Below are 17,259 nucleotides of genomic sequence, written 5' to 3'. Positions count from 1 at the left end.
CACATTCAGAGGGTGTTAAAAAGAGCTTGAGCAGAGAATAATGTGTTTTGGTTTTCAGTAGAAAAGCTACAATGGACCGGTGTGTTTACACCACAGGGCACTGTGGCACTTAAAGATATTTTTTGGGGCATTTTGCCTTTAATCGATAGGACAGACAAGCGTTAAAGGGGGAGAGAGAGAGAGGGAGTGACATGCAGCAAAGGGCCACAAGCTGGAGTCAAACTCGGGCCGCTGCGGCAACAGCCTTGTATATGGGGCGCCTGCTCTACCACTAAGCCACAGAAGCCCCATATATCTCTAAAGTTTAATAATTATCTCAGCATATTTCCTTTGTTTAATCTGCTCACAAACAAAAATATAAAAACTTGAAGTTGTGTTTTTACGGGAATTAAATGCTAATTTCTTGATGGCCAACGGCAGGACTTGTAACTGACCAGGAAGCGAGTGTCTTATTCCTAGGACACATCAGACGGGCACTGAGCAAGTGTTAAAGATACCTTAATAAACTAAGGTTGATTACCATTATGTTCCTTAAGTCTTCCACCGTCCAAGTGGACCAATGACCCAACACAGTGGCCAGATATTGTTTATCAGGACATCTATATATGATTGGATCACCAGGTATCTTTAGGCTGTTGTCTTAATCGACTTACCATGCTGCTATACCGTATGACTGTTAAGTTACTAACGTAAAAAATAACGTTAACATCAGTAGTACCTGTCACCAGCATCATTTGGCGATTTACCAAACTGCGTGAAAGCCTAGGTTAACCTGCTACACAACCATTTTTCAGCACTTTCACGTTTCTCTCCTGATGTGACGGCACGTTTCTTTCCCCCTAAAAAGGACACAGAGTTGGCGATGACGCGATGTTGGTCTAGCTTGGAGCCAAAGCCCGAGCTGTTGTCTTCCATCTTTTTCACAATATGGCAGGGAAATTGGAGATCAGCGTTTTTGGATTTATTGTTGGTACAACCTACTGCACTGGTTTGTTTAAAGTAGAAATTTGGAGACATTTTAAACCTTCCGTGTCTGTACGCTGATGCCATCTACATGAAACTTTGGATTGTATTCCCTCTAAAGGACGCGTGGTGATGAGAGCCTACTCTGGATGACGGATTATGCCTTAACCAATCCAACCAACCAATACAGCTGGTACTAGCCTGTCAGAGAGAGTGTAGGGCAAATCATGCATTTGCCATTCTAGGGAAAAAAAAAAAAAAAAGCAACCAGGAACTGCATTTGAAAAAGTGGTAAAAAATATATTTGACATAATTTAAAAACACAAATCGTTTGTCCAACACAGAGCACCAAGTTAATTTTTACACTGTAAAATGTCTGGCTCAGAACACATCTTAGTTTCAATGCTATAAAAAGAATATTTAAAGGATTCCTATCAAAATTGTTTAAAATGCATTTATGTTAAATTATCTTCATATGATTTTTTTTACTCTCAAATATGAATATCACTGTCAGATTAGAAAACAGAGCACTTGTCAGGCTGTAACCTGCAGGTATGGTGGTGTGTTAGGTGTGTGTGTGCTGTGGGTCATGTCCTCACCTCTATGGTGGGGTGTGTGTTGTGTTTGTAGGCTGTGTAGAGGGGGAACTGGATCTGGAAGATCTTGGCGGCACACAGCAGCAGTTTCTCCCTCTCCTCTGTGCTCCAGGAGCTGAACGGGTCCTGGCTGTCACTGCCGCCGCTTGCTCCGACACCACCATCACCATCCCCTGACCCACTGCCGCTCTCCACAGGACCCAGTGCTTCCATCTGGGCTTCACATGGCTGGTTGGCCCCCTGAGCCTGCCCTTGACCCTGGCTCTGGGTCTTATTCTGGTTCAGGTCGGGGGCGTCAGCGTCCTCTTCAGCAGAGTCTCTCTCCACATTCACAGGTTCGTCCTCCCCGGGTGAGGACGGTTGGGGGAGGGGCCCGGGTGCAGCCTCATTCCCGCTCCATTCAGACCCCACCCCCTCACCCCCGGCTCCTTTATGGGTGTGGTCCTGGACGCTGCAGAGGCGGTCTCTCAGGCTGCTGATCTGAGCGATGACCAGGTTGATGAGGGCGTAGACCAGCTGATTAAAGACCTCCAGGTGCTTGTACTCCTTGAAGCAGCAGAGACATTGTCTGACGACACAACAGAGAAGAAACAAGAAGTGTTAAAAAAGCAATCAACATGGCTGCAGAGCTTCACTCTCAAGTCAGTCAGGTACTGTAATTATGGAGCTACGAATGAGGAAAATAACTGTGACGTCATTTGTGACATTCTGACAGGGATAAAAATACAAAACCAAGGAGGAAATAAATGAGCTATACTTAAAAGAACTCACTGACATGTAACCTGCTTAAGAAACAGTAAAACTTGTCCCTGAACGTTTCAGTAACCAGTGTTCTAACAGTCCACAGTCTGGGCAGAGAAGGAGCAATGAAGTTGAGGTTGGAGGCAGCGGAGTTTGGGCAGATGGTCCAAAATGGTTTTCAGAGTTTTGACTTGATGGAGCTGGTGCAGGACAAGATCATGGGCAGCACAGGTGTGACATTTTGACACACGTTATGTATGCGACCTACCGAAGGAGATTTTAGAAGTAGCTGTTAGCAGTTAACAGCTAACTCCAAGAAGAAAAACAGTGGCTTAAATTGGGAAAACAATGAGGTTCAGGAGCTCTTTATGCTCCAAGCAGAGGACGAGATCAGTTGCCATAAAACAGGGACGGTAAATGACTGTTACTGTTATGTTATGTCATTGTTATTGTCTATAAAGCGCTGCTGTCGCATGTGTTATACATCACACTAGAGGCTGACGCTGCTGTGTTACATGTCACGACTAATAATAATAAAAATAATCCCTTTAAATTATGTAGAGATTGGTAGCATTTTTCGTAATTTCTTGATTTCTGAAGACTAAAATCCGGCTCAGACTGTTGAGTCAGAAGCACAAACGAAGCAGTACACTCTCTACACTTGTTGATTGCTCACTCTTCTCTGTTGTTGTTGTTACAGAATGTTATAGGGCTGTACCGAACAGAGGCTTCATTTACGATGTTGACACTGAAATCTAAATCTGTATTTGAATGCTGCACAGTATGGCTGGGCGGAATATCGAATTTTTTTTTTTTTTTTTTTTTTACAATATATCGATATATTTTCAAGCAAGATATGGATTTAGGCAACACCGTTTATATCGATATATGACTGCACAGCTTGCACTTCATCTAACAAAATATTTTGCTTCAATCTATATTTGTTGGCGTTTAGCCTTTCAAAAACAACATTTTCACTGCAGTCAAATAAACTGTTGGCTGTCCCACTTGCTGCACACAAAGGGACGCACACACCCGTATTAACCATGAGTGTTTAAGGAGAAGTAGCTACAGCTTGGAGGCGGAGTCCCGTTCATTCCTATTAAAGTTGCTCAGTGGAGCATGATGCCAAAAAGTTCAACTGTGCAGGTGAAATTACATGGATGATCTGCACTGTGCGCCCCATAGAGTTTCCAAACCTTATTTGTCCAAATGGATTTAAGTCTGACAGTGAAACAAGTCATTTCTCAAGGGTTGTGATGCTAAAAAAAAAAAATATCTATCCATTGATTTACAGACATCTGTTTCGCCATGTTACTCAATGGGAAAAGACTTTCTGGGCCACATGGCATCACCTGACAGAGGTTACTCAACTGTTTGGCCACTACAAAAATTGGCTTCAAAGTCCGGCGCACATCCTGGGAGCCTGGTATACACAACTAACAGCACTATAAATTATATTAATATAACCTCAATAACAAAATGCTAATAAGTCATTTAATCTGATAAATTACAGGATTTTCTTTAGGTAATGATGTCATAAAATATAATGAGATATTTGAAGCTTGACAGACAGACAGATAGATACTTTCTCAGTACACTGAAACTTTGCGTAAAAATGTTTCTGTCCAATCTTTGGATTTCACAGACTCAACTTTGCTTCCAACAAACTCAGCTCAATCTAAGGAGTCTAAATTTTTTTGACTGCCACTTAAGATGACAATAGATGGAGTCAAATTTAAAATACAACACTTTCATTCAAGTTTTTTATTCACACAGAAAACTGAGTGTGTGCGAGTACACTGATGTTTTGCCACGTCTCAGTGCACCTCTCATACATCACTGAAGTTAAAGTACAGCATGCGTCACCGGCAAATTCTTACTTTGAACAAAGATGGAAGCATGACACACTCACAACTAAAGCACAGCCTGCCCAAGGATGGAGTGCTTCTTGGTAACGTTTAAACAAATTAGTCAGCAAAATTTTGAATGTTTAGGTCAGCGACTTCAAGTCTCCTTCATTACACCAAATATAAAACGCTCCAGCTGGATGAATAAAAACAGAACAAATCATTATTACTCAGGAGCTTCATTTACTGACAGAGCAGATCAGATGTTTCTGCTCCCATAAAACAAGAATCATTTTTCTGATCAGAAATACAATAAAACTTCACATCACAGTGAAGCCACACTCACACCTGAGAGACGCCCTCCAAACCACCAGATTTAATGCCTTGCTCGTAGGTAGCTGGACCCCAGCTGCTGAGGACGGTCTTGGTTTAGATCACTTTCAAAATGGTTTTCCAGCTTGATTTCTTCTCTTTTCTATTGTTGTTTAAAGACACACTAATCTATCGCCTGGACAGAAAACCCTGATCACACCAACTGAAGCAGGATTTATGCTACTGTCCAGGGAAGGTTTCTTGCCCCTGATCCCAATGTGAGTCATTTAATATTGGGTGTCTGCCGATACAGTCCTGATCAGATACACTTCAACTACATTAAAGTTATCAAAATAAATCCAATGTCTATGCTTGACAACTAAACAGCACAGTAACTTAACACAGTGGCACAGAAACCCCACAGCTAACTGTGGGTGTGACTGCAGAGCCACACAGAGACACCACCACACAAGTGTAAATGCTCACAACAGCGTAGGCCTCATGCATGGACTATACATCAGCCTTAGTGACGAACGAAGGACTGCTGTAGGAAAAAGCAAACAGCTGCAGTTTGGCAGAACTTTGAATAATCAACACACGGGATCAGGCCAAGCAACACCACAACTTGTTGTTCTTTGAGCCTAATTATGTAAACATTATCAGCTGACTCGTGTGAGAGACTTCAGAGGAAGACGAACTGACCTCTGTGTCCAGGAGCTGATGTAGCCCAGCACTCGCAGGGCATGTTCCTTCTTCAGCTGGAAGCCTCCTTCACTGCCGTCTGCATCCGATACTGAGGAGAAGCAAGAGAAAATACCTGTTAGTGAACAGCTAGATACATCTCAGGAACGAAACAGAAAAATAATATCTTGCTTTAACATTTTACTCTCTACGCACCAGCTGACTAAACACCACCAGTCACCTGCAGGCTGGTTTTAGGGGCCGTACACATCGCCTTCTTTTTTGCACCCTCAAATCCATTGTTTTCAACATAGAATCGAAGGCACACTTAAACACCAGAGTGACACCAGAGCGACACGCATGCCTTCCTGAGCGCCTGTTTTTCAGGGCGCGACAGCTGCACTCAGGATTTCATGTTATTTGGCTATGATCGTTGCTTGTTATGGTTACTCCAGACGCAACCTGTGTCCATGCCCTTCAAAGTTACTGACCAATAATGGTTTATCCCAGATATTCAAGTATCAGCTTACAGTATGTTGAGACAGTCAAAAAAAAAAAAAAAAAAAAAAAAAAAAAGTAGAGTAACGTTTATATGCCACATATTTACAAAAATTTGACCCTTATCTACTTTAAATTCAAAGGAACCTTTCGGCTTTATTTGTGCTTTTACTTTAAATTATTTGTCAGAATTTAATATCCATTGAAGATTAAGATTTACAGCCATCCTATAATTACTTCGACTGTTAACTTCAGCAACAAAATGTATTGTTTAACTGTACATCCCTCGGCAGTCTCCCACAAACTGTCTAACTTGCCCTTAATCACAATAAATCAATTTCTGTTGCAAGTTACGAGTGTGTGCAGGAGTTCGTCTGCAAACGGTGTCCTACTCACACCTGTTTTGAATTAGATGTGCCAAGTGTTCTTTTAACTGTACATCCTGCCTCAGTGCAGCACAGTATCCATGCCCCAAGTGGGTAATATCCAGATTTGTGAGATGATAAAGGGGTACTCCAGCGATTTAGTTTTGCACCTCACTCTTAAAGTATGGAGGCTCCCAAGAGAGACTTTTATTAAAATATACATAAAGAATGGTCATAATCAAAGAAGACAGAGGACAAGATATCCTGAGTTAACCTCCACAAACACTAGATCCCACAATTTCCCGTAATGCCACCTGGAAAATGTGCAAACTCCCCACCCAGAGTTTGTAACACTGGCTTTCTATTATCTGCAAAAGTCTGCACACCTGCATGGAAGCAATAACTAGAAACTGGTATGAAAACTAACACATTTTAAACAACTGGCACAGTAAGAAATATATATATATATATATATATATATATATACTGTACGTATGGGATGGAAAAACTGACTGATTTTCCCTGAGGAATTAGGAGGAAACCTTTCCCAGAAATTTGGAGAAATTGTTCACCTCTGCTGCAAATGCTGAGGACGCTGTCATAATCTGGATCTGAATAAACCAAAGGGACACTATGGACACAGGATCAAAATGCGCACCCAACTCATTTCTCATTATTTGTTCATGTTTTCTCTCTCATTCAAAAATGTAGTAAAACTCTCATAAAAAATAAGCATATAATAAACATGTTTACTTTAACATATTGATACTGGCCTCGAAGGCCTTTATCAGACGGGCTACAGTTTGAAGGCTCCCTACAACAAAGAAATATTGGCACCAGTATTCAACAGCTCCAGTCTAAAGTTACTGTTGCTGTATTGGCCTTCAAAGATCCACATCAGTCACACCCATTTCAGAGGAATCAAGTGTCTCCACTGAATCACTGACCTAAATTTGACAGCAAAGACAGAACACACACACACACACACACAAAAAAAAACAGTGACAATAGTTTCAATCGACCGTCTTAGCTGTGCAAGCAGTACGCTTTTCTGAACTGAACCAAAACGCTTTCAGCTCTACAAGTGAACAGAGGCTCCTCTGAGGCTTCAATGCCCGGGAGGAAGTTCACTCTCTGGGGTATGTGCCCGACAGATTTGACAGTCTTCCTGCAGCCGTGCTGAGTAGGGTTGCAGCCATATACCAGTTTTAGGGTATCCCTTGATTTAAAAGTTGACGGTAATCATAGTGCACATTTGCTTATCTACGATATTGGAAAAAATGCGACTGTACGGAGAATGTCCCTTTTATTTTCGTTATTTTCTAAAGGCGAGACTTTTTAAACATACTTCCATTAACAAAATTAGTAAATTAAAGTAATAAAACATTTGTTAAACCAAAATTAACCCTTCTGTTCTCATTCCTTTAAGATTCATTCTGACTGATAATAGTATAAATTCTGCAATACCATGATACCATGATATGGGGATATCTTCCGAGACAGTTATCGCACCGTGAAAATCTCATACCATTGTAACCAAGTGCTGAGGGATGATGGTGATGATGATGTCTGCGAATGGGCACGCCAGGTGCCAACATTAAACCCAGTTTATGGCTGCAGCTCACCGTGGATATAAATACAAAGAGGGGGAGGACACCTGCACAGTGTGATCACACTCCTCAGCTCAGCAGCAACTGTAGCGTTCAGACAGACTGGAGGCATGAAACATGAACATTCCAGCTGTGACACTATAAGTACAGTTTAGCTAAAATGTGCTTTTGAAAGCCAACAGAGGAGAAAGATCTGAAGCCTGTGGAATGACAACATCTGTCAGAAAGACACTCTCTGATTGAGATCTGTGTGCCACTGAGCCTGTGATGTTGTGCATTTGTATTTTAATTTCTGTCTTATCTCCATTTCTGAAGAATTTCAGGTGGAAGAGAGGCTTTGTAACATTTCAATAAAACACTGCAACTGGATTTTGTAAGTTCGTTGTCTGGATTGAAGGGTAGTGTAGAAGCACAGTAGGGATTTATGGCACAACTTCACCTACTTCCACTGTGCGTGAAGAAGGGAAAAACTCCAAAATATGTGATACAAAAAACAACTTCATCATCAGACTAACACGTATTATCCTCTGGGTTGAAGGGATTCAGTATTCTGCTTCAAGAGATACAGTAATTTTTAAATGAACAATCAGTATTTGGATGATAAATGGTTGAATCATTGAAGCTGTCAATCCAAAGATTAAAGGTCCAGTGTGTAGAATTTTAAGGGATATACTGTCAGGAATGGAATATAATATAATAAGTATGTTTTCTTTAGTGTAAATTTACAGAAAAATACAGAATTGTTGTGTTTTCATTACCTTAGAATGAGCTGTTTATGTATAGGGAGCGGGTCTTTGTCTATAGAGACTGCCATGTTTCACTACCACATTTCTACAGTAGCCCAGAATGGAAAAACCAAACACTGGCTCTAGATAGAGCCCTTCACGTTTTTGCGTCAACCACCACTGTAAGCAACACGAGCGTCAGAAAAACACAGATTTTTTTAGCGTGAAGCTGCTTTATTTGGTGTTTTTACAGGTTTAATCCCCGGGTCTGTCTGTTTTGGAGAGGAAGAGAACTCTGTGGTTAATTCAGCTCCCGGCAGAAACCTCCTGAACGTCTGGATCTTAAGTTATCATATAAAAACGCTGAGCACATATTAGCAGGTGCTGGAATAGCAGCCTGTCTCTGACATGCCAAACAACCTTGGAAAAACACATTTTGAAACTGCTTTATTCTGTGTTTTTACTTGTTTAAATCACCCGGATCATTTGTTTTAGAGAGGAGAAGACTTCTGCAGTTAATTCGGCTCCCAGTAAAAACCTCCTGAACGTTTGGATCAGAAATAAGGCGAGCACAAAAAAAGCAGGTGCTGGGCGCGCAGCTTGTCTGCGATGGGCCAAACACCATTTGATGAACACTGATTTGTAACGTGAAACTGTTTTATTCAGTGTTTTTACTGGTTTAAATCACCTAGTCTGTTTGTTTTGGAGAGGAGGATAATTCAGCCTCCAGTTAAAACCTCCTGAACAATGAACACTTAAGAAATTCTAACCGGGTTAAGTTTCAGCTGGTTGCAATCTGCAATCCTCACCACTAGATGCCACTAAAACCCCCTAGATCTTACCAACTCAACCTTTAAAGGAAAGAAGCTGAAAAACAGCTACTTTAAGTTAAAAGTAAATTTTTAAAAAAAACTTTATAAAATATTCAAATCAGAGGCAACATAAGTCCTACGTCCCCTAAACGTTAACTGTACATCCAAATTGAAATTCTACGTAATTGAGAGAATAATTTTACACCCAATTTAAATTTAATTTCTGTCTCCAGCTCATGACCATGTGAATTACAAATGAAGTATGAAAACTATGAGTGACAAGCATTGTGACTACATTTCCTTCTGCATGTTGTAGTTTTGCTCAGCACTGGGTTACACGTTGTTGGTCACGTTGTAACCTCAATGTGAATGAGGCCTAATTTACCTACTTTAAGTAAAAGTTCACTAAAAACAATAATGATGCCATTATTACTTCTTATGGCCCTTTTTCACTGAAGACATTTTCCCCTGTTATAGTTAGAAAGGGCATCATAGGTGTCGTGAGTAACATTAACAATGGTTCTGTTGTGTCCCTCTGAGCCAGCATGAAAAATACCAGGACCCTGAAAGTGACGCAGCTAAATGGAATTCAGCCATCATTAATATTGTTATTTACACCCGTGTTTTCCTGCTGTGACACGTCAAAATGTCTTCAGCAAATGTTTATAAATTGGGACTTCAAAGTCCACTCTTTATTGTTGAAGTTGCATCATCCGGCAATTATATTTTAGCAGTTTAAGTTTGTGTGTGTGATTTAAGAGTCTTTAAACTGGAGAAGAAAGGCTGGATTTATATGATGCACTTTCCTACCCTTCCTACACGCCCACATTGCACAAACTGTTTTATACAATGATACCACAGTTTTCTACAGGCTGAATTTCATTTAGAAAATGTCAGAAAATAATGCAAATGTCACAATTTCCCTAGCACCCAAGGTGACATCTTCAGATAGTTTGTTTTGTCTGACAGTCCAACACCCAAAGATATTCACACATGAAACAGAGAAGAAACAAACCCTTGCATTTTTGGAAACCGCATGGCTCAGCCCTGTGTCAGGAAACACAGCTCCCTGTTGTAAAAGGGGATTCTGCCTCTTACATACGCACACAAACACATGCTGCTGCAGCAAATCTGAGGTCACAGGTCACCTACAGACAGAACACATGGACCTGCCAGTCTTGTAGACAGAGCTGTCACAGCTGACACCACCCCGCTGTGGAGCCCCCCTCCAACCCACCACAACACTAGTTTGTATCAGCAGAGTTGGAAAGGCCCAACAGGCCTCGTACTGCCACAAAAATACAACCAGTTTTCACTGCTGGACTCGTGAAAAGCACACGAGCAGCAGATTTTCTGTCATGTTATTTGAGTCAGACTCCAGCCAAACTATAGCGAAGTAAAATTGTGTGTGTGGTGGTGTGTCAGCACAGAGTAACCTTTAACCTTCATACAACTTGAAGCCCAAACCACATCAAAACCTCAAACAGAGAAGTAAACGAACACAATCTATTCATACTGTCATCTCGTTGCCAACCACTGGAAATGTTTTGTAGATTTTTTTTACATTCTGAGTACAGCTGGGTATTGAACCAAAACACCTTTGATACCAACTTAATGTATACGTAGCACTGATTATTAAATGCTGTCGAATCCTCTCCAGTCCTGAAAGGTAGCACTGAATCCCTGGTCAGATTTCAAATCTAAATTTCTACTAGTTTTAAGCTGTATTTTATTTACACACAGTTTTCATGTGGCTGCTCGTGTTTAGACAAAATTAAACATTTGAAAACTTTGGGTTTTTATGGGTTTTGCAGAAAGAAAAACAAGATTATATTTCTCAAAGTAAGACGCTGAAAACAAAGTATTGTTTCTGTACTGAGAGTCATGTATTGTACTGGCACTGGTAATGAAAATTCTCAAATGATACTCAGCTCTAATTTAAAGGTGCGACACACATTTTGTCCATCTAACTTTACACAATGCAAGAGGACTAAAATGTTCCACACAATGACCTCTGACATGTAAGAACGCAGGTGAAAAATAATTCAAAACTACTGTTTGACTTCCTGTCACTGTGCAACACAGTGCGACACATGCTTTGTGATGAGCATCAACGAGACAACCTGATCTGGGGTTTCCCAAAAATATACACAGATATTTTGCACATCCATATTATAACGGAGACCTCTACACAAAACACACAACCAAAACCAAATCTGGCACATGAACAGCATAGCTACAGATCATACGATAGTCGAGCATCGAATACCAGAAGGTAGAATATATTGATAAACCACAACTGTTAACATACAGAACTGGAAGCAGGCAACACGTCTCAGACAAAAACACTGGGAAGATTCTCCTATGAGATTAACTGCTCATTAACATCTCCTATAAGACAGATGGACGTTGGACATTGTACTTCTGGTCTAAGCCTCTCACTTGTGAAGGGAATTCTTAAATCCTCCAGCATACAATGATATTTGGACAATAGTTTGCCTCAAACTGTTTGTATTTGGCTCTTTCCTGCTTCAACACAACAATGTCTCCATACACAAAGCCAGCTCCATAAAGACTGGGTTTTTCCCAGTTTGGTGTGGAAGAACGTGACTGAGCCCTGACCTCAACCCCATTGCACACCTTCAGGACGAACGGGCACTTCAACTGCAAGCCAGGCCTCATCACCCTACATCAGCACCCGACTTCACTAATAACCTATTCAGACCAGCACGGCTGCCCGCCTTTGGTGACCTGCCGTCTCCATTAAGAATGGAAAATTAATGATATTGACCTTTAAATGTCATTTGACAGACTCCCTAACAAGAGGGAGACAAAAGGAGAAACAGCCAAACCGAGAGCGTGCAGGCGTGGGCAAGACAGACTTTACTTTTATTTTGCATTAATGTAATTCTGTTGATTTGTACGGTTTCTGAACGACAACCAGATATGGCTGAAGATCCAGCAACATGGCAGTTGGAGCATGCATTGCTTGTATGAAAGGGTTATAATACTCTTGTTGCAGAATGGGAGGAAAATCCCTGCAGCCAACTCCTAAAAAAAATCTAATGAAAAGTTTCCCAGAAGACAGAAGGCTGTGATAGCATCAGTGTGATACCCATGGTTTTGAAAATGATATGTTCAGCAAGTGTCACACACGTCTGTAATAGCTGGGTGTCCACATACTTCCAGCCATATAATGTACAATGAAAATGGCAATCCTTTCCCAAAACAGGTGGCCACAACTCACGCACAATTTAATATTTGTATGCACACACTCCCAAAGGGCTTATCTTCTAATTAACACCAACAACTCAAAAAGAAATAAGCTGGAGTTCCTTTATAAGTTTGAGTAAGTGAGGCCATGCTACAGTCAGGTGCATGACTGTCTATTAAAGTGGATTCCTACAGAGCCTGCAGGAGGAGCTTTCCCTTCTCAGTCACACAAGCTCATGACACACACAATAGGCTGGACACACACACGGGAAAACGACAAATAAACCGTCAATCGCAGCATTGTAACAGCTTTACAAACAGTGTTATAACACAGACAGGCTTTGTCCAGTGTCTTGCAGACAGCCCTGAAGTGCAGCAAGGCCCGGTTAGCACGCCTGGGCTAACTTGTAGCTATAACGGCAACCTTGTATTTACGTTTGCTGGCTTAAGTTGACGTTAGCCTTGCATGTGGAAATAAGACTTCATTGCAAGATTCATTTTGCCACCAAAGCGAGCAAAGGCGTGAGGCCGGTGTGCACACGACATCGACCCGAAAAACATGCACAAGCTACCGAGGATTAACGATGTGCTGTGTGCCAAAATATGCGCCTCGTTGCAGCCATTAATTTTCTGGGCTAGCTTAGTTGCCGCTAGCTTACACTACATTCAAGAGACTCGCCAAAACCACACAAGAAATATACATCATCATGTTCGTGTCAGCGATATGGACAGCGAGCGTGTTACTGACAGTCAGCAGGGCATTTTGAATTGTGATTGTGAACCATCTGCAAAACAATGGGGTGGCAGCGGAGTGGACAGCTAGCAGACTGACCTGACAAACACATCAAACAAAGTCAGGCTCGCTCGCTGTAGCTAAACTAAGCTAACTCTGCTAACTTCCAAAATCGGTGCAGGTCGGAGTTTCAGCACAATTTCGCAGCCTTAAAACCCGCTCATGTGCACCGTGTTTGACAGTGCGAAAGTATTTTAAGTCATGGCTGTAATGTCACGTACAAAAACCGATCGAGCTGATAAGATTGTGAGTCGAGTTAGGCAGCTATTAGCTTGTGGGAGTTCTGTGGAGTGTTTGACAGACAGGCCCCCAAAAACTGATCTGCCAATTTGGATGTGGCATTCATATCAAAACCGACACCGTGTGACACGAAGACAAAACTGTCACTGACTGTGAAACACGCACAAACACCGACATTACTTCCAGTTGTCCCACGGCTGCAAAGTCTGGACAGAAAAGGCGAGCTAATCACAAAAACACACAAAGTTATATTTAGCTAGCCACCGAGCTAACACCAAGCTCCAGTGGACACCGATGCTAATATCAAGCAGCTAGTTCAGCGTGTAAATGAAATTATTTCTTTACTTACTTTCATTTAAAACCTCCACCAGCTCGGCGCAGTTTTCACACATTGTTCATGAAGAGGAAAACTGAGTCAAACCATTGCACTGGGAGCTGTTGTTGGCTGGCAGTTGGTTTTTGGGGTAAAAAAAAAGGCCCAGTGGAGGGAGTGATTGGTGAAGGTTATCCCACTAAATGAAACCAGGGGGGACAACAAAGTGTAGAACGTGATTTGCATCCAAGCGAAGTTGATGTACACCAAAAGTTAAGAGGCACTGGAAGGTAGAAATCGAGTCAGTGTCCAATCTGAGCGTTACTTGAGAGAGTAGACACAGCAGCCATGATGAAAAAGGAGGGGGGGAATAGTTCGGGACTTTTCGTGTTGTCTCTTTAGCCTGTTCGGATTTTTTCGCAAGTCTCGCGATACCTTCCAAACGAAAGTGAGGTTTCAACCTTTTCTTTGGATCTCAAGGACAACTGAGACTGCTCTGTCTGTGATTAATAATCAGTGTCAATATCATCAATATTTTTATAACACATTTGATAATGTATAACATATATTATTTATTTATTTATTTATTTATGTATTTATATATGTGAAACTACTTTATAATTCATTTCACAAAAGGCTATCAGAACACTTCATATCTGTATGTTTGTATAATATTTTTGTCCACCGTGATGCTCTTTTGTTTGTTCTATTTTACACTATCCCCTGTGTATTGATTACTCATTATGTGCTTTTGTTGAATTAAATTTAAACTCTCAAGGGCAACTGTGGTGAAATATTAATTTTAGCAATTTTATTTATTCATTTATCTATTTCTTCATTTATTCAGTGTTTGTATTACATAAAATGTATATATTTTTATTTCCATTTATTTATTTACTTTTTGCTGTTGTTCAGTTTTAGTCATTTAACACCCAGCTATATAACGATTTTAATACTATCTTTAAATTATCTGACTCATACTTACAACTACAACTTTACAGTCAAATTTTCATTAAATTTTTTACTACATGTACCATGTCGACTTCACACGACTTCTTTAAAAAAAAAAGTTTTTGCATTATCATTATTATTATTATTATTATTATTATTAAAGTATTATATAGTTTTTGTTTGTTTGTTGCTAGCTGTCTTTGTCTTTTTTGCTCTAAGCTGGTGTAACGGTGAAAATAAAACTGCAGACAAAATAATCAACACGACTTTAATGGAATTAATGCAAAATACTGAAAAGAAAGAATGTTAATATTACATTGTAAATTTTAATAAGACAAAAATACATATTAGAATATTAGTGTTTTTATGTTATGTTTTAAGCTTTTATTTACATTTTCCCCGGTATAACATGTAAGTCTTTTTACAGTTTAAACAGTCAGGTGCATTTCAAATAAACATAATTGATTAATTAAATCCATGTCTACTACAAAATCATGTGATGAGGTTAATGTACTTGGGTTTTTTTTAACATATGTATTCATGTCTTTTAGTTTTTCTTGTCTGTGCAGCAGAGGTGGAAGTACTCTAATATTTAATGAAGTAAAAGCAGTAATGCCACAGTGCAGACATACTTAAGAGTACCAAAAGTAAAAGTATTTATTGTGCAAAATATAAATGTAAATATCAGGATTTTAATCACTGATAGATGGACGTGTAAGCATCACTAATGTTGCAGGAGGAAATCATTTTAATAACTTTATATACTGCTGAGTAGCTTCATCTGTAATATTACATCTAAATTTATTATTTGGTTTATCTTTTTTACAAATAATCTGAACGTGCAAGACACTAAAGTTATCAAACAAATGTAGTGAAGTAAAAAGTTCAGTATTTGCCTCTGAGGTGGAGTCAAAGTATACAGAAGCAGAAAATGTTCTTATTATTTTCCTCCACTGATGTGCAGTGTACTTAAACTGCATGCTTGTTATAAAGGGAGGAAAAAGAAATTATTTTGTCACCCTGCCTGTTTGCATTTCCTTTGATATGATAAATCATATCTTACACTAACTGAACAGGTACATCCCCCATTATTCAAAGACCTTTGATTAATTTCAGGCCCAGCCGTTCACATCACAGGGACAGGTGACTTTAAAACATCTTCTATAGTCAGACTCATGTGCCGAAACTTTCTCAGGACCCACTGTAGTTTTGTGTTTTTGTGTGTAAGCTAAAGAAAGCTCTTTCCCAGGATCAGAACCTGGTATAAACTTGCCAACAGGCCTTCTACAAACTTCAGACCCTTTTAATGTCACAACTGGCAACTCACAGTGTTTCTTTGGGTCTCGATTAACAGAGCAGAGCTTTTTCTTAGAAAAGTCAACTGTCGCGTTGTTTGACCAGTGTCTGGAAAATCATCCCACGATGTCCATCTGCGTACCACTGAACTTAGTGAAATGATCTTTGGATGCACAATGAAAGCTGTACTGATGCTCTCATGGGACATTCAGGAGTTATTTTAATGAGCAGTAGCTTGTTTGATGTCACTCATCACAAGGAGGAACTAATAATGACGACACTGTTCCATCAATTATTGTAATGCAATTCAGGTAATAATGTAAATTATCTTCATCATTATGTGTCAAGCTACACAAGTTTTTTCCCCAGGCAATTAATTTGCAGTAGAGGTAAGCATGTTCATGGGTGCAGGGTGGCCCAGGGTCAGCCATGAGTGATGCCCCTGGAGCAGTTTGGGGGTTTGGCCCATGCTCAGGGGCACCTCGGCAGTGCCCAGGACTCCACACTTGGTGCATACAGTGACTTGAACCAGCAATCCACCGGTTCCAAAGCCAAGTCCCCATGGACTGAGCTACTGCAGCCCCCTGTAGCTTTAATAGCAGTGGAAAGTAACTAAGTACATTTATTCAAGTATAATTTTGAGACACTTTGAGTACTCCCATTTTCTGCTGCTTTATACCTCTGCATTTTACCTCACCATATTTATTTGACAGCTTTAGTTACTTTGCAGATTCAGATAACTACAGAATATAAATTAACTAATAAATTATGACGCATTATTATAGATGAAGCCTTGCAGCACTATATAAATATAAATGAGCTCCAACTTTACCAGCTAATATTAAAGAAACACATTATTGCATTAATAATTATAATCCAGTTACATATATCATTCTGAATAATAAGTACTTACACCGCTGCTACTGTAAGTTTATTTGAAGCTCATACTTTTGTACTTTTACTCGTGATTTTTAACGCAGGAGATCTGAATACTTCTTCCACCACCGAATATTAGTTGACAAGAAGTGAAGTGTGGGACTGGGACAAAGCTAAAATGTCTGCTGTGAAAAGCGACTTTAGCTTCATTCCACATTTTTCCGCCAGGTGTGACTCCTCTGCAACACCCCCAGTTTGGGCACCATTTTCTCAAAAGTATCTCTCCACAGCCAAGCTCAATGTCAAATTTTCCAAAACCTTTAGAATGTATGTCATGTGCAGTAACCCTTCAGGTCCTGGAAGACGAGCTGTGACATTCCTCGCCTTTTCCAGGTTCTCCGTAACCTCCACAGCTTTGGGGAAG

General features: G+C 40.2%; 1 protein-coding gene across 2 annotated transcripts in view; it reads right to left on the bottom strand.

Annotated features, from left to right (window-relative positions):
* Window positions 1-13,924, bottom strand: part of usp34 (ubiquitin specific peptidase 34) — a 75,801-nt gene extending 61,877 nt beyond the window's left edge. For both annotated transcript variants that reach the window (XM_033623736.2, XM_078166490.1), the window contains exons 1-3: window positions 13,749-13,924; window positions 5,165-5,255; window positions 1,563-2,127 (exon numbers count right to left, since the gene is read on the bottom strand). In XM_033623736.2, coding sequence (XP_033479627.2) covers window positions 1,563-2,127; window positions 5,165-5,255; window positions 13,749-13,791 — 699 coding nt within the window. In that variant the 5' untranslated portion in view covers window positions 13,792-13,924. The remainder of the gene's footprint in view (window positions 1-1,562; window positions 2,128-5,164; window positions 5,256-13,748) is intronic.
* Between the last annotated feature and the right edge of the window lie 3,335 nt (window positions 13,925-17,259).

Source organism: Epinephelus lanceolatus, chromosome 3, assembly GCF_041903045.1.
Source record: "Epinephelus lanceolatus isolate andai-2023 chromosome 3, ASM4190304v1, whole genome shotgun sequence".
In the NCBI taxonomy this organism is placed as follows: Eukaryota; Metazoa; Chordata; class Actinopteri; order Perciformes; family Serranidae; genus Epinephelus; species Epinephelus lanceolatus.
Note: the sequence above shows the minus strand (reverse complement) of the source record. Positions and strands in the feature narration are given on the sequence as shown.